A 22,055-nucleotide genomic window follows, 5' to 3' on the forward strand; every position below is an offset into this window, starting at 1 on the left:
ACCCCTATTTTATTTGATTCCCGCTACCGACGAGGATCTTTTTCCCCCCCTTTTCCCCACTTCAGTCAAATTCATGGCACTTCTTGCAAAGCAGTGATGTCGCTACGTGACGGGAATTGCGATTGATTTTCCATATTCTGTTCCAAAGGATAAAAGGTAAGCATTATTTTACAATCACAAGTGTCAATGAAGATAGGCAGAATCATATGCATTTCATAATACAAGTTGCTTATGGCGCACAGGGAAATGCGACTCATACGGTTCATGTGCGTTAAATTTAAGAGTAGGATGGAAGCTTACTTTAATGATGTCGGTAGCCTATATGAAACCCTATATACCTCCAAGAACCACGGGTACCGGCGTCCGACAGCTGCGAGGGATTCAAACCCCTCTAACCTTTCTTACTGTTGCACTATGCCTGTAAAACGAGATCAAATAACTTTAAGATAAAATCAGTAATTCTCATTCAATGTTAAAACAAGGAACCTGTTCTGGTGGGCTACACTCCGCCTCGGTTAGTCACGGTAATCACAGTAGCCCAGTGCTTTTTAATTAGATAGGGGAAACGCAATCTATGATAGGTTGCCTATCGTCGTCCTAGCACGGTTTTCTATTCCAAGCACATATAGTTTATACGTTTTTTTAAGTGGCCTAATGTGTCATATTCAATCAAAGCTGTAATTTGTCTCATTGATCTTAATGTCGGACGGTAATGAGTTAGGCTAATTTAAATTTGCTCAATACTTTTGTCAAATAGATTTTATAGCGTACAGCATAGTTTTTCAGCAGGTGCATATTCCTGACTGGATAGGCTACCAGCCGTTTATAAACTGTGCGCTCGGCGACAGAGCGCATCAACTTCAGTGGACACGGCTCATATTTTGCCAATTTCTTGCCTACCACCGACGTCAAAGTAAAATCAACGCACAATGAATGCCAGAAATTGATTCAGACTTCGCTGGATTATTGTGCATTTGATTAATTATCTGCGTAGACTGAATGCCACTATACAGTCCCAAGTTCCGAGGAGCAAGCGAATCTTCAAAGCTTCCATGCGTTTTTTGCCGTACGGCCATTATTTGGGATTGTTCTGATTTTGACCTGTTCAGGAATAGCCTATATTGGCTATGTCACATACAGTAAGCGACAGAGGATGCAATCACTTTAGTTTTTTGTTTTTTTAATCAAAGTTAATTGTTTGGGAGCTGTCAATGTAATAGCATTTAGAGATAACGGGACGATACCCATGGTGCATCAAACCTACATTGCTTGGAAAAAGTCCATGCAACATAAGAGAGGGGACACGTTTTATTGCTTACAGCTTTACATACATTTCAAGCGATTGAAATATAATTGTAGCCCAGATAGATTGATTATGTCACCACCTACAGTATGTCCAGGCATATGTGCCAATGTATAGTATCCACATGCGTTCACACGTTATTCAGTTTATTTGGCAAATGATTTCCTTATTTATAAGTAGCATCTCTGACTTGACTTTGTAGTAGCTTCTCCTCCAAGCTTGTTTCTGCCATTACGCTATACCACAAATTGTCATTGGTGGTTTACTTAGATTTACCAAAACTTCCACAGTGTAACCTAATTTGAGAAATGTTCATAGAACTTGTATGTTTGCTATTACAGGACAAGTATCAACCAATCCTTGATTTGTTGGTTGTGTCATCAATCAACCGTTGCTTTGTTGTGTTAAATGATGAATTATTAATTAATGTTCACAGTTTTTACAATATATCTGTAATATTTGCTACACTAACTGAAAATGTTGTACCTGGCTGTGCAATTTTGTCTGTGACTGGTGTAAGTCTATGAGTCCACAAGTCCATGAAGAACAGGTTTTTTACTAGACATGTGAGGCTATCAACAGTTCATACCCAATATAATATGTGGTACTTGTATTGCTGATCATGCTTGACTGACTCCATATTGCAGTGTAAATGTTTCTTCTCTTTTCCTGTAGAAAAAAAGTTGCAACAAATTTGAACCATGAAATAGTCAAAGTTAGAAAAAGGTTTTTTTACATGGTACAACACAGTTGTAGAGTTGCACATCAATACGTTTTCCTGTGCGAATAGTGGCTACCATGAAATAAGGTCACAATTATTGATAACCCTAATTCTCTTACCTGATTGTTAAATTCATTGTAATTACAATATTATATGCCAATTCAGCCGTCTCCACTTAAGATCCAATCTCATATCGAGAAGATAGATCTGTATAGAAATATGTATTTATTTAACCCCTTAGAAAAGTATAATGATGATATTTTAGTTATTACTATTCCGCACTTCTGATATCATGAATCAACACTATTAATAGTATCAAAGATCTTTACATTAACAAAAAGTTCCTTAACTCATTATCACAATTCTGCATGCAATTTTAACTAAGCTACACCGTCGGTGGTACTGTGCTCAATATTACACAATTTAGCTCAAATCTTTGTGGTCTCCAAGGTATTGACAATTATGTCGCCCTTAATATTTCAACTCTAAATCACGTAACCCTTGACTGCCCTCTAGGGGTTGCTGGCCACATTTGTAGGTTAACCGCCTTTGGTACTTACGCGAAACGGTGGGAGAAATGCCAATATCACACAGTTCTCCTGTGCATTGATAATAATACAACAATGTCTTGGTTGTATAGTATGTAAATGGAATAACTTGATGCATGACTGTCTTATGCTTGATGCAAATCAGGTAAATCTTCACTGAATGGCTAAATGAGATCATACATAAATGTTACTCCAGGGAGTGGTCACGATGGCCACTGGGCATGCCTTTCTTGATTGTGTTGGTAGAAAAAGGTTAATTCTCAACTGGGGACCTTTTTTGCATATGGAATCTATACCCGCTTTGAAGTCCACAGTCATTATTGAAGTGTTAAGAGAATTCATAAATTATTCTCTTGCAACTGCTAGATAAGGAAACTACTTGGCTGTAGATATATGACAAAAAAAATATTAATTGATCTTGACAACAGACCTGCCTGTCAGCCTCTTGAGGATCCATGGAACAGCGTAGATACTGTATAGACTGAATACTGTTGTTGCCATGATTTTGGTCCCACCTGCTAGTCTTTAAAAATGTATCTAGATGTATCTAGTCCATGGATACACAAGCATCCAAATCGGGCTTGTGATGCTACTCCATTTACAGTATGGGCATTCCATCAACTTCAAAATACTGTTTAAGGTTCCAGATCAGGGAACCTTTGGGGAGTTAAAGGTGTCTCCCCACTCTTCCACAGTTCATTCTCAGAATAATACCTGGCTGCCCTGTCCATCACATAGGCTCTTTGTCATGTAAAGCGATCCAGGATCTGTCTGCTTCTCTCCTCTGTCTCCAGAGAGAGAAGGTAGAGTTGCCTACTGGATTAAATCTGCTGTCTGGGGCTCAAAATAGCATTTCTGGAGCCTAGTGAAATGTAAGCAAGGGAGATGTTCTGACTGACATTTTTGCTTTCTTTTTTGGCAAGCTGATAGTTTTCTAGAATTTTGAAAGTTAAAGCTCAAAGCCATGCAAATTTATCCAAAATATAGTTTTGAAGGGGACGCTCCCTAGAGTAAATCTGAGCATAAAATGGCTAAACAAGTTCTCTAACAAGAGTCTGGCCTCAATATGTTGCAGAATGACATGTGGGCTTCCCCCACGGAATTTCTAATCCCTTAGCAGTTACAATGCCTGACACCACTTTTTGTTCGTCTGGTTCCCTTTTTGATCATGCAGACCATGTGACTAAATCCACCAGGGTCAGTGAAGGGGTGAAATAAAAATAAAAATGTATTTTTATTTTCTGGAAAGATTTGATATTACTAACAGTTGTGTTTTAGACAAAGGGCCACTATGTCCTGAACATCCATGAACATTCTGTATCATATCATCCTCGGAGAAAATGTTGCACGTTGAAATTCTTGATTCTTTTGATCTTTTATTCACAATGCTAGGATCACAGTCCTTAAAAAGAATGTTCTCTCTATTATACATTGTAGGGTTCAGCCATGGACTCCTTGTCATAGTGCATAGTAATTGCTCTCGCTTTCCCTTAGAAAGGAGCAAACTTCAAAGTAAAAGCAAAAAACATGAGCTCAGTATTTTGAAATGACAACATAACTAACACTTTTATGTACCAGCACAGAAAGTAACCCTCACGTTGATCACTGTCATGGCGCACTGTCAGCTATGTTTCTCTGTCGAATAGACCTCAATGGTCTATCTCATTTCTTCGAGAAATAAAATATGTGAAAAAATAGATGGGATGTCCTCCGATGAACACGACATCATGCCTTGATATTCTTGTTGAATCAAAATTAGTTTAATTAAATCTGTATACATTTAATCAATTTCCCCACTTTAGTTACGATATTATGGTTGGAAGTATCAGTACCATCTTGATGTAAGAGGTCCCTGTCGTACAGTGTTTATATTATTAATTCTTGAGATGTTGCTCCTCAAGAGGATAGACATTTCGTAAAGTAGAGAACATGCATGAGTTTACTGAGCAGTTCTTCCCCACTGGATACTATTGGTAAAAGATTATTATCAGCACAGCTGTGCATCATTTGTAAGATGGAGGTGATTTGAGGGAAATGGACGTTAGATTGTATGATATTCATACATGCCAATGTTTTCTGGTTAAGACCCTACATCAGGACAATGAATACGTGCAAATGGGTCTTTAACACTGTGGGATGTCGGCAACAAAATCATATTAACGACTAGGTGTCAGACATGAATTCAAAATAACATTTAGGAACAAACCATTATGTGGTAAACAGCTCCACATTAACCCCAGCGCATAGTGAGTTTTCTTTTGAATGCTCATGATACTTGACAATTGTTATTACAAATACATACTTGATCATTGTCATTGGCATAGAGAGTAGAGAGGATGCCTGTATCTCCATCAACCATCTCACAATGACCTACTTAAGTTTTGGCAATTGGCATATCGCTGCCTTTTCAGCGAAGTTGTTGCATACAATATGAAGCCTTGATCGAATTTATGGAGCGATGGAGAAAATTGGCATCACATAACAAAACACTGATTTATGGATAATGTCAGATGGTGCTGATACCCATAGGCTCTTAATTCACTATGTTATGAGTTCAGACATAGAGATCACACTCTGTCCTTCCTCTCTGTGTCGTTTAAGAACATGTTGGAGAAAAAAACAAAAACATATTAGTCAATTCATAATAATGTTCGGATTATATTTGAGCTCATTTGAAAGTTGCTTTCACAATGAATCAACTATGTTTAACTGTTCATGCAACACTACTTAAACAGTGTTCTTATCTCACTCGTGTACAGTGTATACAAGTAATTAGTGAATAGCTTGAGATACGTATCTGCTATTGACCTACCAAATAAATTAAGCTCTACATTAGTAGTTGCTACTCAGAGTGGAGCCATGTTTGTCTAGCTTGGGCGAATGAACTGAAGTTGAACTTCAACAGTTACTGGAGACCTCTCTCAACCAGTTACTGGAGACCCCTTCTCAACCACATTGACAGATTGAGATTGTGTTTTGCTAAGCTTCCTGCTCACTGTTCGTGAAAGTCGATGGAGATCAGATTGCTGACAAATGAGTCATTATTACATGCTACATAATTATTAATTATTAATAGTAGTTAACAAACAAAAGGCACTGCTAGAGCTCGAGTAATTTAGCAGACATTGCATAGCTGTGCATCACACCGTACCAAGCGTAACTATTCATCATACATTCACACAAGGTTGTCCTTTGACAAGTGCAATGATGAACTCCCCTGTCCTCATACACTGCAATGAAAAAATATGAAATGGTTGATTACCGCAATAGAACGGATTGATGGAATATGTGAACTACTAACCTTTTCATGTCTGCATGTTCAATGGATGTCATCAAAGGTTAATTGTGTAAAACTGCCGCTAATTTGCTCTCAAAGACATTGGAAGGATGCAGGCTTCAGAGCTAGTTAGTATGATAGGCCAAGTTCAAAACTCTCCATTAGGGAAAATAATACTAATTACAGAAGGATCTACGAATGTCATGTAATTTCTGTAGTGACATGCCTTCTCTCTTTCTCTCTCTCTCTCTCTCTCTCTCTCTCTCTTTCTCTCTTTCTCTCTCTCTCTCTCTCTCTCTCTCTCTCTCCCCCTCTATTCCAGTATTGTGACAGAATTGCAGCCTTACAAGAGAAGCAGCCCCACCCACTCTGATTATGGACTTGGCAAGTCTGTCACATGTGCTGGTGGTCTTGGTCACCTGCCTGGTCTTGCCGTCCTGGGCCCAAGAGAAGGACTACACAGTGAGGGAGGAGCAGCCCGAGAATGTCCGCATCGGAAACCTGCGGAAGGACCTCGACCTGGCCCTTGATCCGGACATCAAGCTGTCCTCACCACTGCAGTTCAAGCCTGTCTACAAAACGGGCGATGTGCCTTTGGTGAGGGTGGAGGCCAACACCGGGGAGATCTTTACCACCGCTCACCGCATTGACCGGGAGAAGCTCTGCTCAGGAGTATTCAACGAGAAGCGTTGCTACTATGAGATTGAGGTGGCTGTTCTGCCTGATGAGATCTTCCGTCTGGTCAAGATTCGCTTTCTCATCGAGGACATCAATGACAATGCCCCGCTGTTCCAGTCCACTGTAATAAACATCTCCATCCCTGAGAACACCGCCATCAACACCCGATATCCTGTACCCTCCGCATTTGACCCAGATGTGGGGATCAATGGGATTCAACACTATGAGCTTGTCAAGGTGAGTTCACACCTTTTGCCACAGGATTGACTGTGTGTGTGCTTGTCTTCAATGGCAATAGCTCCTGCTCGGGATGTTGACAATATTTTTTACACAACCTTAGTAAGCCACCTGACCCACTGACATTGTAAAGAACCTCTCAACACCAAAACTTGTCATCTTTTTGGGTTCAAAACATGGACAGCTTGTCTGCATCTGTATCCAAACATCCCAAAATACTTCAAATGGTCTTAACCACACAAAGGAACACATCAATCGCTGCTTATCTGCAATACGGTTTAAAGCTTGTAGTTAGAAGTTTGCTAATTAGTTAGTGCAGGCAGCTCAGCAGTCAACATGTTTATTACAGAAACAAAGGACATGCAGGTTCTGTTTAGAAATGCTACACTCTAGATTAAAGATGGAAGATTTTGGCATACACCTGGTTGATTAATCGCAGCATGAGGACATTAAACGCACATGTTTCACAAATCAATACCACACAGCATGCCATTACTTTCTTACTGTTTTCTAGCTGACTTCAAACTGTTAGCTTGCCAAATCAGTTACCAAATCAGTTACCAAATCAGTTATCAAATCAGTTACGGTTATCAAGATGATTGTCAGTTGTGACATCTAACATGGTGTAATTGTAACATTATGTATTTTACATTATCAGAAATTGCAGGACAATTCTATTGGTCTATGAGCTACATAATGAACTACATTTAACTCTTTGCTTTATCTGGTTTGAACAGATAAAGCAAAGAGAGTGTTCTGGTTGTGATACAGCATTCTTTTTGCACCCGCTTCCAAGATAGCTTTAAGTGACCACCATGATTTATTTTGATCATGTGAGCAGGCCATAAGCAAGGTGTAGTTTTGCTATAAATGATTGCACGAACGCGCGAGGAAATTGCTGACTCAGTGTGTATGTCCAATTTCCGGCAAAAGGTTAAATGTTGTGACTGTTGTAGATTAAAGGTACTGAAAAGGAATGTACTATATTATGCTAATAGGTGCCTCATGCAGAACAAGGCAAGCTTTTTTTCATCATCTAATTGATGCTCTAATAAACTGCATAGAAATATTCTCAGTTGCTTAATGAAGTCAGCCTAAAACCAGAAAGTAGGATAATGTCATGCATTCCCCATTTATAGTCTAGACAACACTCAACGCAGTTTGGAAGATTAATATTACAGATGTTATAATTTAACAGAGCTGTGATGACATAAGACCCACCGTTTACTACAGAGAGGTACCGCTAAACATACGGAACAGCAAGGGGTTCTACATTTAAGGCAGCGTTTACACGAAAAGGTCTTCAAAAGGTTGTCTCTGACATGGTTGTCTTTGTGTGTGCACAGTGTGAGATAGAAAGACAAGTCTATCATGTAGTCTTAGAGTGAGTTTTGCACTGTGTGAAAATTAACAGAATCCTTGCTGCCCATGTCTGACTTGATTACCAATTTGCATTTTTAAAGAGCCTTTCTCTGCCAATGGCTCCCCACTGCAATGTCCTGAATTGTTCATGCCTGGAAAATGACCAACCAAATGTTCTGCACATTACACAACGATGATCTGCATTCATTTCCATTGCCCATATAATAATTTACTATTTCCATGCATCTTTGCCTTTCCCATCCTTGCTTTTATCTCCTTCGCTTTTTTGAGTTATCTCCATGTCTCCTTTCTTATGGAAAGTGATAATACTATATTATTGACTTTCTATATTTCCATATCACCCCCACTCCTCACACGTGCACACATGCATGAACTCTCACACACACACTCACACACACTCACACACACACACACACACACACACACACACACACACACACACACACACACACACACACACACACACCTCCACCCATTATTTTATGCAAAAAAGTGTTATGAATATCATGAGATTATCAGATATGCCGGTGGACAGTTATTTTCAACCTACTGTGTCTTAAATTGTGCCAACACACAGGAACTCCTTTAGTCAGAGGCCTGTGCTAGCACTCCTAGAATAGCTACTGGCCGTTAATCTACCCCTTGGACTATCTTTGTATGTTCCTCTGAGATTTGTCTGTGAAGCTCCTACAGAATAATACTCTACCCAGTGTTCCTGTTTTGTCCTCAACGTGGGGGTTGAAATCACTACCATTGTGCATCACAGTATGCTGGTTCACTGTAACAGAAGCCCACTCGACATGCAGCTAGGTGTCATCATAAAGCATGAGATGACAGTTGTATCTTGATGTTCTAAAAAATAAATAAATAATGGTTTGCCTTTCTTTTCGTACAGAGGAGAAAAAAGATGTTGCTACCGTCCCACATACTGTAGTGTGTGGGCATCATCGACACATAATGGTCATTAATTACATCTGGAATTAAATTTCACCATTAGTGTCTAGTGCTTCTGTTACGTCATCTGAATTGCAGCAAAGGCATTATAGGAAATGTTCAAGGTCAGGGAAAGTAATACCATGCATGTGCATGGTTGGAGGATGACTCCATTAGCCGGGACTTTATCACTTAAGGAGAACCTCTTTACAGGTTCGCTCATAGACCATGAGAATCAGGTCAGGCTCATGGGACGTAGGTATTGACTTTTTTGTTTTGGGCTCTCCTCTCCCAATTGTTTTTTTCCCTGCAACCATTTAAGAGTTTTGCACCACACTGGATGAAACTAAATCCCTCCCGTTTCAAAGCCATTTCAGTATCTCTAACAGCATTTATAGTGGGCGTCTCAGTTAGAATCACCTTGTGTAAATCAATACCCTAGTATTTGGTTCAGCCCACGACTTATAGATAAACTTGGTGTTAAAGTGGACATCTTCATTTTGGTGGGTGGATTTGGAAGACAGCTCCATTTAGGATATATTTCCTGCAATATACCTCTCTGCTGCTTATCTACGTTTGCCTTGCTGTTAAGAGCTAGCCTGAGTTGCACAATTACCTAGTTGAAATATACTACAGACTCCAAAATTGGTGTTGTGGTCTTTGTTAATAGTCAGATAGGCAGTAGTTGAGCCAGAGTTCAATAGTAAAATGTGTTAATCATCGTACAGATGCCAGCTATGGCTAAAAAGATATTAAATGTGTTGGAGCTCTCTCTTCAAATAACTGCAATTGGCATCGTACAATTGATTAATGTTCTGGATCGCCTGCTGCTTGGGCAGAGTACAGGGGAGATCACTGTCAAGCGTTTCCAGTTCTCATTTGTGTCTGATTTTGACACATTATCTTTCGCCAGGGGTTGACATGAGGAGACAAACAATTCTGTGCTGGCTGGGTCTAAATTATTTGCATCAGATCATGGCCAGTGGCAAGAGAGAGGGAGAGAGGGAGAGAGGGAGAGAGTGAGAGAGAGAGAGAGAAAAAAGTAAAGAGTTCCATCAGCATTGTAAAAGGGTGTTATAGTCAATGATAAATAGCCTCGGCAGTGAGCCCCATCCACAGCCATCAGCATGACTATGAGTGTCTGATATATTCACAGCAGAATCTCAGTCTCCTCTGAGTTTTAATAAGGTCATCAACTTGATTCAAAGATGCATCCGCTGATAATCTGGAGGATTGAAAGTGTCTGCAGAGAAGATGATTCTGAGTCAGTCAACCTCCCTCCTTTGTGCCGGCTCTGGCTCAGAATCTTTTTTCATTTCTTTCATTCAGATTGCACTTGTTTCAAATTATTGACTCCTTACACAATACATGGCACATCTTTACATTTTACTTCTAGACATACAGGGAGGACCTGTTCAATTATTAGTTCATTGTCAGGGTTCAGCCATTCATTCCGTGAGAGGTTTAAAATCGGCTGTGTTTGAATCTGCACATTTATCCATTTAAATAGAATCGTCAGTCAACCGCAGGGCTAGGGCTCAACCGCAGGGCTACTTAGTCATATTTTTATTTTGCCTTTTCTTAGCCTGCCCTAGATGCCCTAGATCAGAACCCACTGCTGTAATGTAGCATTCACCAGAATAAACAGCCTTTAGAGATAGCTCTCCAGAACCTATTGAAATTGCAAAACGTAGACAAAAGCAGAACAAAACGTTGGGTGATAAATCATTGGTTGGCAGTACCTACAATCCTGTATGACATAATTCAAGGGCCCGGATATGAACAGCAGGCCCAATGCCAAAACCCAACACGATATAGATTATACAATAAGATTTAATAGCCATGATGTTTCATTGTATTGCAGTGTAAAAAATCACTGTCAGCTTTCGCAAGGGACAAAAAATACTGTAAGTCATATCTGCAATGGTTGAGTGGTCGCCACACTACAGTACACTGTGGTTGTTAGTAATGGCTATGTCTTGGCAAGTGAAGGCACTAAAACATGAGGAAGGAACTAATGCGAAAGTGAATGGCAATATGAACTATTTCACTGTCTAAATTGCACTGTTGTAGAGTGCTGTTTTCTTTTCTTTTTTTTCCTTTTTTTCTTTTTTTTATTATCATTTTTGATGTGTTATCAGTGTTGCATATAGAGAGGGAGACAGATGGGGAGAAAGAAGTGGGTTAACACTGACGTGGGGATTGAATCCCCACATTGTCTACTGGGTTGTGTACATTGAGATGGGAGCATTACCACGATGCCACATTCAGGCAGATATTAAATGTTTTTCAAAGACAGCACGATGAATGGGGAGTGTACTGTAGTTGTCAGTTATTATACTGCTTGTCCATATGGCAACCATATCCATATGATTACACTCTTGCCATATTTTCTTCCTAGAATGATCATTAAATATCCATCACATAACTGGCCATCATCTTGTCTTACAAGAATGATCATGAAACAACCATCACATGATCATTCAGGCAGCAGTGTTTCTCTAAAGTAGTTCTGTCACTCAGTAGCTTTTTCAGATTGGTAATCTTTTCAGCAAGCAATACACAATCATTTGCATGCTCTGCATGCTTCCTTCTTGCTTACTACAGGAGTGGTAGTAGTGGTAGTAGTTTTAAACGAGCTGGGTAGCCAAGTGTACACATTTGGTCTAAATGTACCTTCCACAGTGAGAATGTATGTATCTTAATCACATTTGATAGCTGTGCCTAGACAGAGCCATCTCTTACAACATTATGTGCAGCATGAAGCTTATCTCTTTAAAGAGGATGCTTCTTCTTGTTTTAGCATGAAACTGCTTCTGACTGAAAGAGCTTCAAAGAGCCTCTTTGTTTTCTAAATGTGCACGGGTCTCATTCAGGTTCTCATCTCTCTCTCTCTCTCTCTCTCTCTCTCTCTCTCTCTCTCTCTCTCTCTCTCTCTCTCTCTCTCTCTCTCTGTCTCTCTCTCTCTCTCTCTGTCTGTCTCTCTCTCTCTGTCTCTCTCTGTGTGTGTGTCTCTCTCTCTCTCTCTCTACATACAAACTATGGAAAATATGTAAGGCCCTATCTTCACCACAGAGCTGATCTGAGATCGTAAATATTAGTGCTAGTTTTTTTGGGGGAAGGCAATTACTTTGAACAGTCAAAGCCATTTTCTCATAGGGATTACATATGCATTTGTTTTCATTTTCCTCAGGCTTTTCAGTTGCCCAGATTTAGCCCTCCTTGGGTGAAAAGCTGTTTTAATGTGCAGTTTTCGCTCTCTTTAATCTATGGTGGTCTTGCCGTGCATTTAAAATTGGAGCTTATCTCTATGGCTTCCTTTTCTTCCTTTTCTCTCTCACATATGAACTTGAAATCTTGTGAGCTGTCTCCTCTTTTCCAAAGTAGACAGAAAGGTAATCATTTTACTTAAGGCACAGCAGATGCATTGTGGAAGGTACAGGGCTAAATCACACGTTCATTAAAGCAGCTCCATTAGATACTTGAAATGGTCAGCTCACCACCCAAGAAGAATTTGCTGAACTGTAGTCATTTATTTTATTAATATAACTAGTCAAGAATATTAACATTTGACACCAATATAACAGAAAAAAAACTACAACGTTGTTTGATACCCTTCTGGATATTTTGGTTGCTTATACAGAGTCAGATTTTACTCCACCTGAACGTTTCCAGAGATTTATTAAAAGATATGAAAAAACACCAAGCAGTGGACAGTACAGTACCGTACATGGGCCAAATTGGCTTTTTGGTTATACCTTGGACTGTTTACCTTGCGCACCGCATCCAATGTTTACTGAAGTCTTGGTTTTAGTCGTGAAGTAAATATTGATAGGACCTTTTTTGGGGGGGGGGCTTTCTAATGGGATTAAAGAACTTTCACCTCAAGGTTTGTTGCTGCAGTTAGAGCAAATGGGTTGGTTCAGGATTTTTCAACTTATAGTCAGATGGTCCCTGACCTTGAAAGTAGTATATGGGCCAGGAGAAACTTTAATCCAATTATAAGTTGACAAATCCTGAACCAACCCTTTAAAGCTAAAACAAACTAAACAGAAAAATCAAACATCTGTTTTAGTATGTCAGGTGACACATTACAGAGATAATGCAATCGCTATTAACAATAACAAGGTTTTATGAACATACGGTACATGATGAATTTCCAGGACACCTCTATAAATGCAAGACGTTACAGAGAGATAACAAAGCAATTATGTGTTTTGAATAACAAGATGTAGTAGCATGTAGTCCAGTGGCAGGGAATGAAATCGACTAATTATCTGTCTTCATTATCTCCCTTCTACAGAGTGTTAGCGAGTTTGGCCTTGACATCATTGAGACCCCAGAGGGAGATAAGTGGCCACAGCTCATTGTCCAGCAGAGCCTGGACCGTGAGCAGAAGGACACCTTCGTCATGAAGATCAAAGTGGAGGACGGAGGCACCCCACCAAAGTCCAGCACAGCCATCCTCCAGGTCACCATATCAGACGTGAACGACAATCGCCCGATCTTCAAAGACAACGAGGTGGAGGTGAATGTGCCTGAGAACGCCCCCATGGGCACGTCCGTCACCCAGCTCCACGCCACCGATGCTGACCTTGGCTCCAATGCCCAGATCCACTTCGCCTTCAGCAACCAGATCTCCTCCTCCACCAAGCGCCACTTCGCCATCGACAGCACCACAGGACTGATTACCGTCAAGCAACCATTAGACAGAGAGGTGACCCCGGTCCACAAACTCATTGTCTTGGCCAGTGATGGGAGCTCCACCCCCTCAAGAGCCACAGTCATCGTCAATGTAACGGACATTAATGACAATGTTCCCTCCATAGACACTCGCTATATAATGAACCTTGTTAATGGAACTGTTCTGCTGTCTGAGAATGCTCCTCTTAACACAAAAATAGCTCTAATTACAGTGACTGACAAGGATGCAGATCTTAATGGTAAAGTGACTTGTTATACTGACCACGATGTTCCCTTTCGGTTAAAGCCCGTCTTTAATGACCAGTTCTTGCTTGAGACTGCGGCCCCCCTAGATTACGAAACAACCAGGGAATATGCAATTAAGATAGTGGCCTCGGATTCAGGGAAGCCTCCTTTGAACACGTCAGCTATGGTTTTAATTAAAATTAAGGATGAAAATGACAATGCACCCATCTTCCCTCAGCCTGAAATCCAACTATCTATACCAGAGAACAATGACCCATCTACACAGTTGATAAAAATCAGTGCCACAGATGCGGACAGTGGACATAATGCAGAGATTATTTATACTCTTGGCCCCGATGCCCCTGAAGGCTTTAACGTAGATCGACGGTCAGGAATCCTCTCCGTTGGCAAACGCTTGGATAGAGAAAAGCAGGAAAAGTATTCGTTCACTGTCATCGCAAGGGATAATGGCTCCACTTCTCTGCAGAGCAATGTCACTGTGAGGGTAATCGTCCAAGACCTTAATGATAACAGCCCTGCATTCACCCATCCTGAGTACAACTTCTATGTGCCTGAAAACCTGCCTCTCTACGGGACGGTGGGCCTTATCACAGTCACAGATTCAGACGCGGGTGACAATTCCGTCATCACCCTCTCTGTTTTGAATGGGAAGGACAATTTCATTATTGATCCCCAAACTGGTGTCATCAAACCAAACATCACGTTCGACAGGGAGCAGCAAAGCTCATACACCTTTATGGTGAAGGCCGTAGACGGAGGTCAACCACCCAGTACGTCATATGCCAAGGTCACCATAAACGTTGTTGATGTCAATGACAATCGTCCTGTTTTTGTCATCCCCTCCTCCAACTACTCCTATGATCTTGTTCAGTCTACTACCAACCCTGGGTCTGTGGTCACTAGAGTGTTTGCCATTGACAATGACACAGGAATGAACGCTGAGCTGCAGTACAGCATAATTGGAGGTTCCCCTAGAGGGCTTTTTGCCATAGACAAAACAACTGGTAACATAACACTGCAGGAGAAGATTGTTGCAGCCGATCAAGGTCTGCATAGGCTGGTAGTCAAGGTCAAAGATTTAGGCCAGCCGGAGTCATTACATGCAATTGCGCTCATTCACCTGTTTGTTAATGAGACTGTGTCCAATGCCACTTTTATCCAAGAGCAACTCCGCAAGAGCATGGAGACTCCATTGGACCGTAACGTTGGAGACAGCGAGGTAACGCCTCAAGCCAACGGATATGTTATTGTTGTCATAGCTATTATAGCCGGGACGATGACTGTTATCTTAGTCATTTTTGTGACGGCATTGGTGCGCTGTCGGCAGACGCCAAGGCACAAGGTGGTCCAGAAAGGCAAGCAGAGTGGTGAGTGGGTGTCCCCCAACCAGGAGAACCGTCAAATCAAAAAGAAAAAGAAGAAAAAGAAGAGATCCCCCAAGAGCCTCCTCCTGAACTTTGTCACCATTGAAGAATCCAAGCCTGACGACCCGACCCACGAGCACATTAACGGTACCCTCGACCTCCCCGTAGAGTTGGAGGAGCAAACCATGGGAAAGTACAACTGGGCCACCACACCGACTACATTCAAACCCGACAGTCCAGACTTAGCCAAGCATTACAAGTCTGCGTCCCCCCAGCCGACCTTCCAAATCAAACCGGAGACACCGGTGGCTCCCAAGAAGCACCATGTCATACAGGAGCTCCCCCTGGACAACACTTTTGTGGTGGGCTGTGACTCACTCTCCAAGTGCTCCTCCAGCAGTTCCGACCCTTACAGTGTCTCAGAGTGCAACTGTCAGGGGGGATTCAAGACTCCGGGGCAAATCCACACCCGACAGGTAATTCATAAATTCCTTTTTAAACCCACTCACAGTTCCCAGTCACACACCCCCTACTGTCCCTTTGTTGATAAGATTGAGGACGGGGGGTGGCAGCAGCAGCAGGGGGCTAGGGGATTGAACCACACAGACAGTCATATCTATATGAACGTCATCAGCATTGATTACTGAGAGACACTGCAGAGAAAGCGCTGCACTGAAAACAGAAAGCTGTCACTGAAACCTGACCAAATGAAATCTATTTCACGTATTCATAGAAAGTAATGGTTCTACCCTCCCTTCGCAATCTTATATAAAAACACTAATGCTCCACATGAGAATACGGTATAATGGTGTGAGTGAAATTGTGGTAACTGTTTAGTCTTAAATAAGGGTGGCTGGTGGGAGAGTACTAGCATGTTTGAGGCTGAGTGAAGTTGTTCATGACGCTGATTGAAAGCTACACAGCTGTATTTGAGGTCAAGGGGATTAAAGCAGCGCTAATCTATTTGATTGACACCCCTAAAACAAGCATGCTCGACAGAGAGAACTAAACAAGTGTGTTTGATTGGACTGTCATAGTCCTAGAGATGAACAAACTCCATCAGCAGTTAATTTACGCTGAAATACTAGAAGTAGTATCTCCCAAAAGAGTGGCACGACAGAATGCGTTTCATTAAATAATTCCATATTTTGGTCCGTGCTTGAAATATGAAGTGGTGTCTTTACCGTGCCTGCTGAAGCTTTGTGAGAGAGAGCCTCATTTGAATGCCAGGGTATGGTAGGGCTTAAGACTCCCTAAGAGATGTGCCAAATGCGAAGTGCCCTAATAAATAAAAGCAGGCAAGGGAAATAAATGTAAATCAGAGGTGAGGAGAGGTGGCCTTGCTCACCACTGACAGGCAGAGCTGAGCGCCACGGGACGGAGACTGAGTACTGCTAGGGTGGGTCACAGAGATCAAGGTGAGGAGGGAGCTCCGGGACCAATATACTTAACTAAGGAGGAAGTAGAGTCAGTAAAAGCTTGCTGTGCCATGCCATCGTCGATTTAACTCATTAATTCATCTCTTTAATGGCGCAAACATAAATCTTAGTACCAAGAACGTGGTTGTAACGGTGTATGCTCAAAATGATGACATGTAGATCAGGATTTTCTCAAAGTGAAGGTTTATGATTTGTAATCTTTATGTTTTGGTTGGACTGCCTTTAGCCATGATATGGTCTTTATCCTAAGAATAGAGTACTATTGTACATATGGTGTTTGGACATGTATGTTTGATCATGGTATTCATTCACTATCAAGTACCAATTGATATGACTGGATATTGGTGCTGTACTGCTTTTGTATTTGGACAATAGATACCCTGTCAAATCTTATTCTATTGTTATTCGCCTGTCATTTTAATTTGTTTATTTGTTTTTGTTGTTGTTGTTGTTTTATTTTTTGTGTGTTTTTGAAAAAAGAAAATCAGGATTATTGCATCCATGATTCACACATTCTGGTGCAGTTTCATCACACAACATATAATTGATTTATTTTGAAGTGTGATATTTTGTACTTCTACTATCTACAAATTGCACAGAATTTTAAATATTTTTCTTTTCTTTTTTGTCCTAATTTTGTCCCTTGTGAATCTGTTTCATCCTTTGAGCTCCAAATCCATCATAGCATAGTTCTTACAAATGACTGTATATCCACTGATGTATTGTGTCCATGGTAATTTAAGAAGACACCCACACAGAGCTGATATTCATTTTCCTCATCCACCTTTTAGTTTAAAGCCAGTTAAAAGCAACGCTCTGCCACGGTGCATTATACATAAGCCTACTTACATAGCCAGGGTACTAAATAACATATCATTCAGTATGTGTTTGTACTGTAGTGCTCACTGTCAAGTTGTCAGAATGGCTCTCCACTCAGGTTATGTCTGCCCCAAAATATGCAGTAATACTCACGCAATGTTTCACTATTCTGAATTCTGTTTAGTTTTTTTTTTTCTTTTTCTTTTTTAGATATTCATGGTGTATTTCAAATATTGAATTCCACTGATGTTTCTCATCAGCAAAAACTACTCTCCTCAAAGCAAATTTAAATATGAATGAATATATGACTAAGTCAACACTGTCCTCAATCTTAATATTGTGCTGTCCCAGCTGCTCCTAGGCATCATCTGTATGTGTATTTGTGTATATCTGGACTTGCTAATCGGAAAGAGGTCTTGCCAGTCTTATCACTTCATCAAATTGCCATATTTTGGTCAAATTCTGCCAAACAGCACTTGTTTAGTGGTCTGACATGGGACAACATTGGTGCTTCTGAATGACCATGACCTCAGTTATGCTGTGTTCTTAGTATACCTCTACTTACTCCTGTCCCCTTAGGCAATTGAAAAGTGATGTCTCCCTTTGACAGTAGATTTCCCACCAGTTATATGTGCTTATTTAAAGCCTATACGTGCAAAAAATCTACCATGACGTAGGGTCTGATGAGAATCTGCAGCTCAAAAGGTTAATTAAATGCATGAAAGGGGTTAATCACTCGTAATACAATATGATTAAAATCACTGTAATTAGGTTTCAGATGAGACAGATCAGATAGAAAAAAAGCCAGCGTCCTTTAAGATTGTCAGGCACACCAAAGATCCTATGGGTTCTCATAATCGGCCTTCTTGGGCTTTGACAATCAGCTACATTGATAGTTAGTTGACAACATGTGAGTGGACTACACTCTTTCCCCTGTTTTGACTCCACTTCAAATCTCCTTTCCGCAAATTCTGCTATTAACCTATGGTTAACAGAAGTTCTTAAATGCCCGCTACAAATCTAGTGAAATTAAAGTGTTTTGGATAACATGACGCTCACAATGATCAGTTCAAGTGAGGCTGCATTAACAAAAGCTGCATATATTACGTCTTTGAGAGCGTAAACCTGTAATACCGAAAAGTCCAAAGTACACAACAACAACAAAAAAAGCAGATTGTGCTGTTTTTTTGTTCATGAAAGTGACAGATGGTGATTTAGTGACTTTTGCCTGCTTGTTGCCTGACCTCCTACCTCAAGCACTTGGGGGGATAGAACGGAGAGAACAAAACCCCATCCGTTGAATCATTAAAGGGGGACACAGGAGAGACTTGCAAATGAAGGTCAGCTGGATCCTTAACAGGGACTTACAGATGTAGCTGGTAAAGAGAAAAGCTTGTCAAAATACTTCAGAGACTAAATATTTACAGCACCATATGGCACATAATACTGAGAGAGCTCCATTTTCCGGATTCAATGCAGCACAAGAGCTTATTTTCCTCTTCTCTTTTTTCCCTCATCCTCCTTTCTTTTATCTCTGGTCTCCCTGTTCTCAGCCGGTGATATTAGAGGTCAATCCCCTCCGGTGATGGGGGAACCTCTGTCTGAATATGTGCTTTAGTTGTCGCAGATCAAATGAGCACCACCCTGGTTGAGTGATCTCAGACATAGCCATGAATATGCAGGAGTATAAAGGCCAATAAGCTCTTTGTTTATCCCATATTTCCGTGACCACAGAGCAAGTAGGGTCAGTGTTGATGTCACACTAACCTCTTGTCACCATGTTTTTTTTTATCGGCTATTACCATATTCATAACATACTGTACACATATGTTATCAGTTGACATTATGATCTTGGAACAAGGGTTAGGGTTAGACTTCAGACACTATTTTACAGAATTCATAATTGACCACCCCCCCCCCACAATAAGTAAGAAAATATGACTTAAAGAGAGAAGTAGTTTCTAAAAAGTCTCCTTCCATTCATATGTCGGTATGATAAAGGCAATACACTTCTAACATTAGCTGTCCATCTTCAAATGATAGGCATCTCTCCATGTTGATGCTAGGAGACAGTGGATGCCATCTTGTTAAAGGACTAACTATGCCGGTTAATCAGAGCCCCCTGCCACCGTCTTGCCTTAGCAGTTGATTGGAGCAATTTTTGCAGCAGCAGCAGCAGCAGCAGAGTCATCGTATCTGTAATCAGTATGCATAGCTAATGTAGGCATTGCTCGGTCAGATTTTACATGATTCAGATTTTGGCAGGTCCTGTCCTCTAGTTTTGGACAGATAGCAAATGTCAAATCTGTATTTATCACAGGACACACAGCAGGGTTACCTTAGTAGGGGACCAATCGAGCCAAATTATATTTTGAGGGTAATTATGTGAGTGGTGCAGTAGGGTGGTGGATGTAGGCACAAATTTGGAAAAAAAATCCATTGGCTAGAATTGCATGCTCTGATAAGTACAGTAAAATGCACAAGCTTATGACACATGTAGTATTCTTCAAGGAAACCTGACAAGAAAATGACCTGATTGTCAGCTGTGCCTTGAAGAATGCTTTTCCCCCCCCCCCTCTTCCTCTTGAATACAGTACAGTGTACCTAGAGATTTGTATTCACTGTTAACCTCATCTAACAGTGAAGTATAAATACTAGATCTTAGGTACTCAGAGCTGGATGATATTGTAACTACAATCTCCCTATATCTGTCTGTCTCTCTATATTACAGGAGACGGCACTGAAACCACCACTCTATGGCACACTCTGTGGCACAGGTACAGCCCGCTCCCACAGGATAAAAATCAATCTCTAGCTGCCACTACCTAGAGAGAGAAAGAGAGAGAAAGAGAGAGAGGGAGGAAGGCACAGACTGAAGAGGTGAAACACATATTATACAGTCTCTACAGCCTCAAACACCAACCTAGAGAGGATTCTTTTTTTTTTTTTTTTTTTTTGGTGGAGAGAAAATGAACTTGGAAAAATTACACACAGAGATGAGACATCTTGTTGCCTGCCTGAAACTTGTCGACAAAGCTCTACTTGTATGAGTTCGTAGGAGGTTTGAAATGCTTTATTGAAATCCTATGCCACCACTTCCCTACCTGTCATAGAAGATGACACACGCTGAATCAGTTTAGAAAATTGTCCCACTCCAATCCCCCCTGTAAAAAGCATACAAGTACAATGAATAGTCCTGTAAAGTATGTTTATATGTATGTATGTATATTTATCACAGAGTGGACCGTGTTTATATTTATTGATTCTGTTTTTTTGCCTTGTTTGACAAAACTCTCTGCCTGGTGGATGTTTTTTTCACGCTGTGTTTTCCATTGAAATTGCTCTTTTCGGGCTTGCTCATGGACTTAGTGACTGACAATGTTTGATGCTGCAAGGCCCACTACCAATGGGCCTATGTGACTGTTCTGGCCATGTCACAGTGTACCTTTTTTGTCGATGATTGCCTCTTTTTGTCCCACTGTCAGTGCCACAGTTAGTACTAGTAAAGAGTGTGTGGCTAACGTCAATATGCATGGCCCCACTATAAAATCACATTGTAGTGCTTTTACGAATGATTGCCACAATATGACGGTCGGGAATCGTAGGGATAGAAGAGTTTAATACTTTGAGCTCAGCCACAATCACCAGGGACTGAATGCTTGGTGCAGAATCAAAAGCTGTTTATGTAAGGCAGAATGAGCACCACCATGTCAAACCTTTGTGTTGCAGTCAGTTCCTAAGTCAGAGCCGATTAAACCTGTGAGATATATTTAAATGATTCCAAATGGTATAATCCTCAGGCGGTCTTTAAATACGACTTGGTTGGCTAAAGCAAAAAGGACTCGATTTTGTGCACTTATTTATAACCGATGCATTATTTATTCAAGCGAAATTTAAGAGCGATAGACATGAAACAACCAAAATAAGTAGAGCATTCAGGCTTCATTTAATAAACAGCAATACGGGGGACATTAGGAAGAGAATCCACGATCATGGTGCACTTTCAATCTTAATCCTTGGTTCTGGGTATCACACACACAAATATATGCCCTCTACTGTATCTTAACACTTAGGCTCATTAAGGTATGTCCTGACTTGATTGATATCTTCAATACTACACTAATACATGGCTTGATGGGTTAGCACTGTTGTTCAATAGTCCTGTGGTGTCCTGAAGACTGCTTTGATAGAAGCTGTACGGCACTTATATGTTACCTCGTAATGATCAAAATTGTTTTTGGCGGAGGTATCCGATGTAATTATGGTATCAAATGTATCACTACTGAGTAGGAGCCACAATATGAACTAAACATAGCATCCTAGCACTGTGTAATAATTAGATTTGCCTGATCTTTGGGAGATAAAATCCCATACATGACAAGAGCTTTTATCCGTGTAAGGGA

The 22,055-nt window shown here is 40.8% G+C and overlaps 1 protein-coding gene across 1 annotated transcript in view; it reads left to right on the forward strand.

Annotated features, from left to right (window-relative positions):
* Window positions 1-6,224: 6,224 nt before the first annotated feature.
* Window positions 6,225-22,055, forward strand: part of pcdh11 (protocadherin 11) — a gene marked incomplete at both ends in the record, with an annotated part of 109,586 nt that continues 93,755 nt past the window's right edge. The window contains 2 exons of the mRNA XM_083686690.1: window positions 6,225-6,764; window positions 13,384-15,870. Coding sequence (XP_083542816.1) covers window positions 6,225-6,764; window positions 13,384-15,870 — 3,027 coding nt within the window. The remainder of the gene's footprint in view (window positions 6,765-13,383; window positions 15,871-22,055) is intronic.

This window comes from Argentina silus (genome assembly GCF_951799395.1).
Source record: "Argentina silus genome assembly, chromosome: 15".
NCBI lineage: Eukaryota > Metazoa > Chordata > Actinopteri > Argentiniformes > Argentinidae > Argentina > Argentina silus.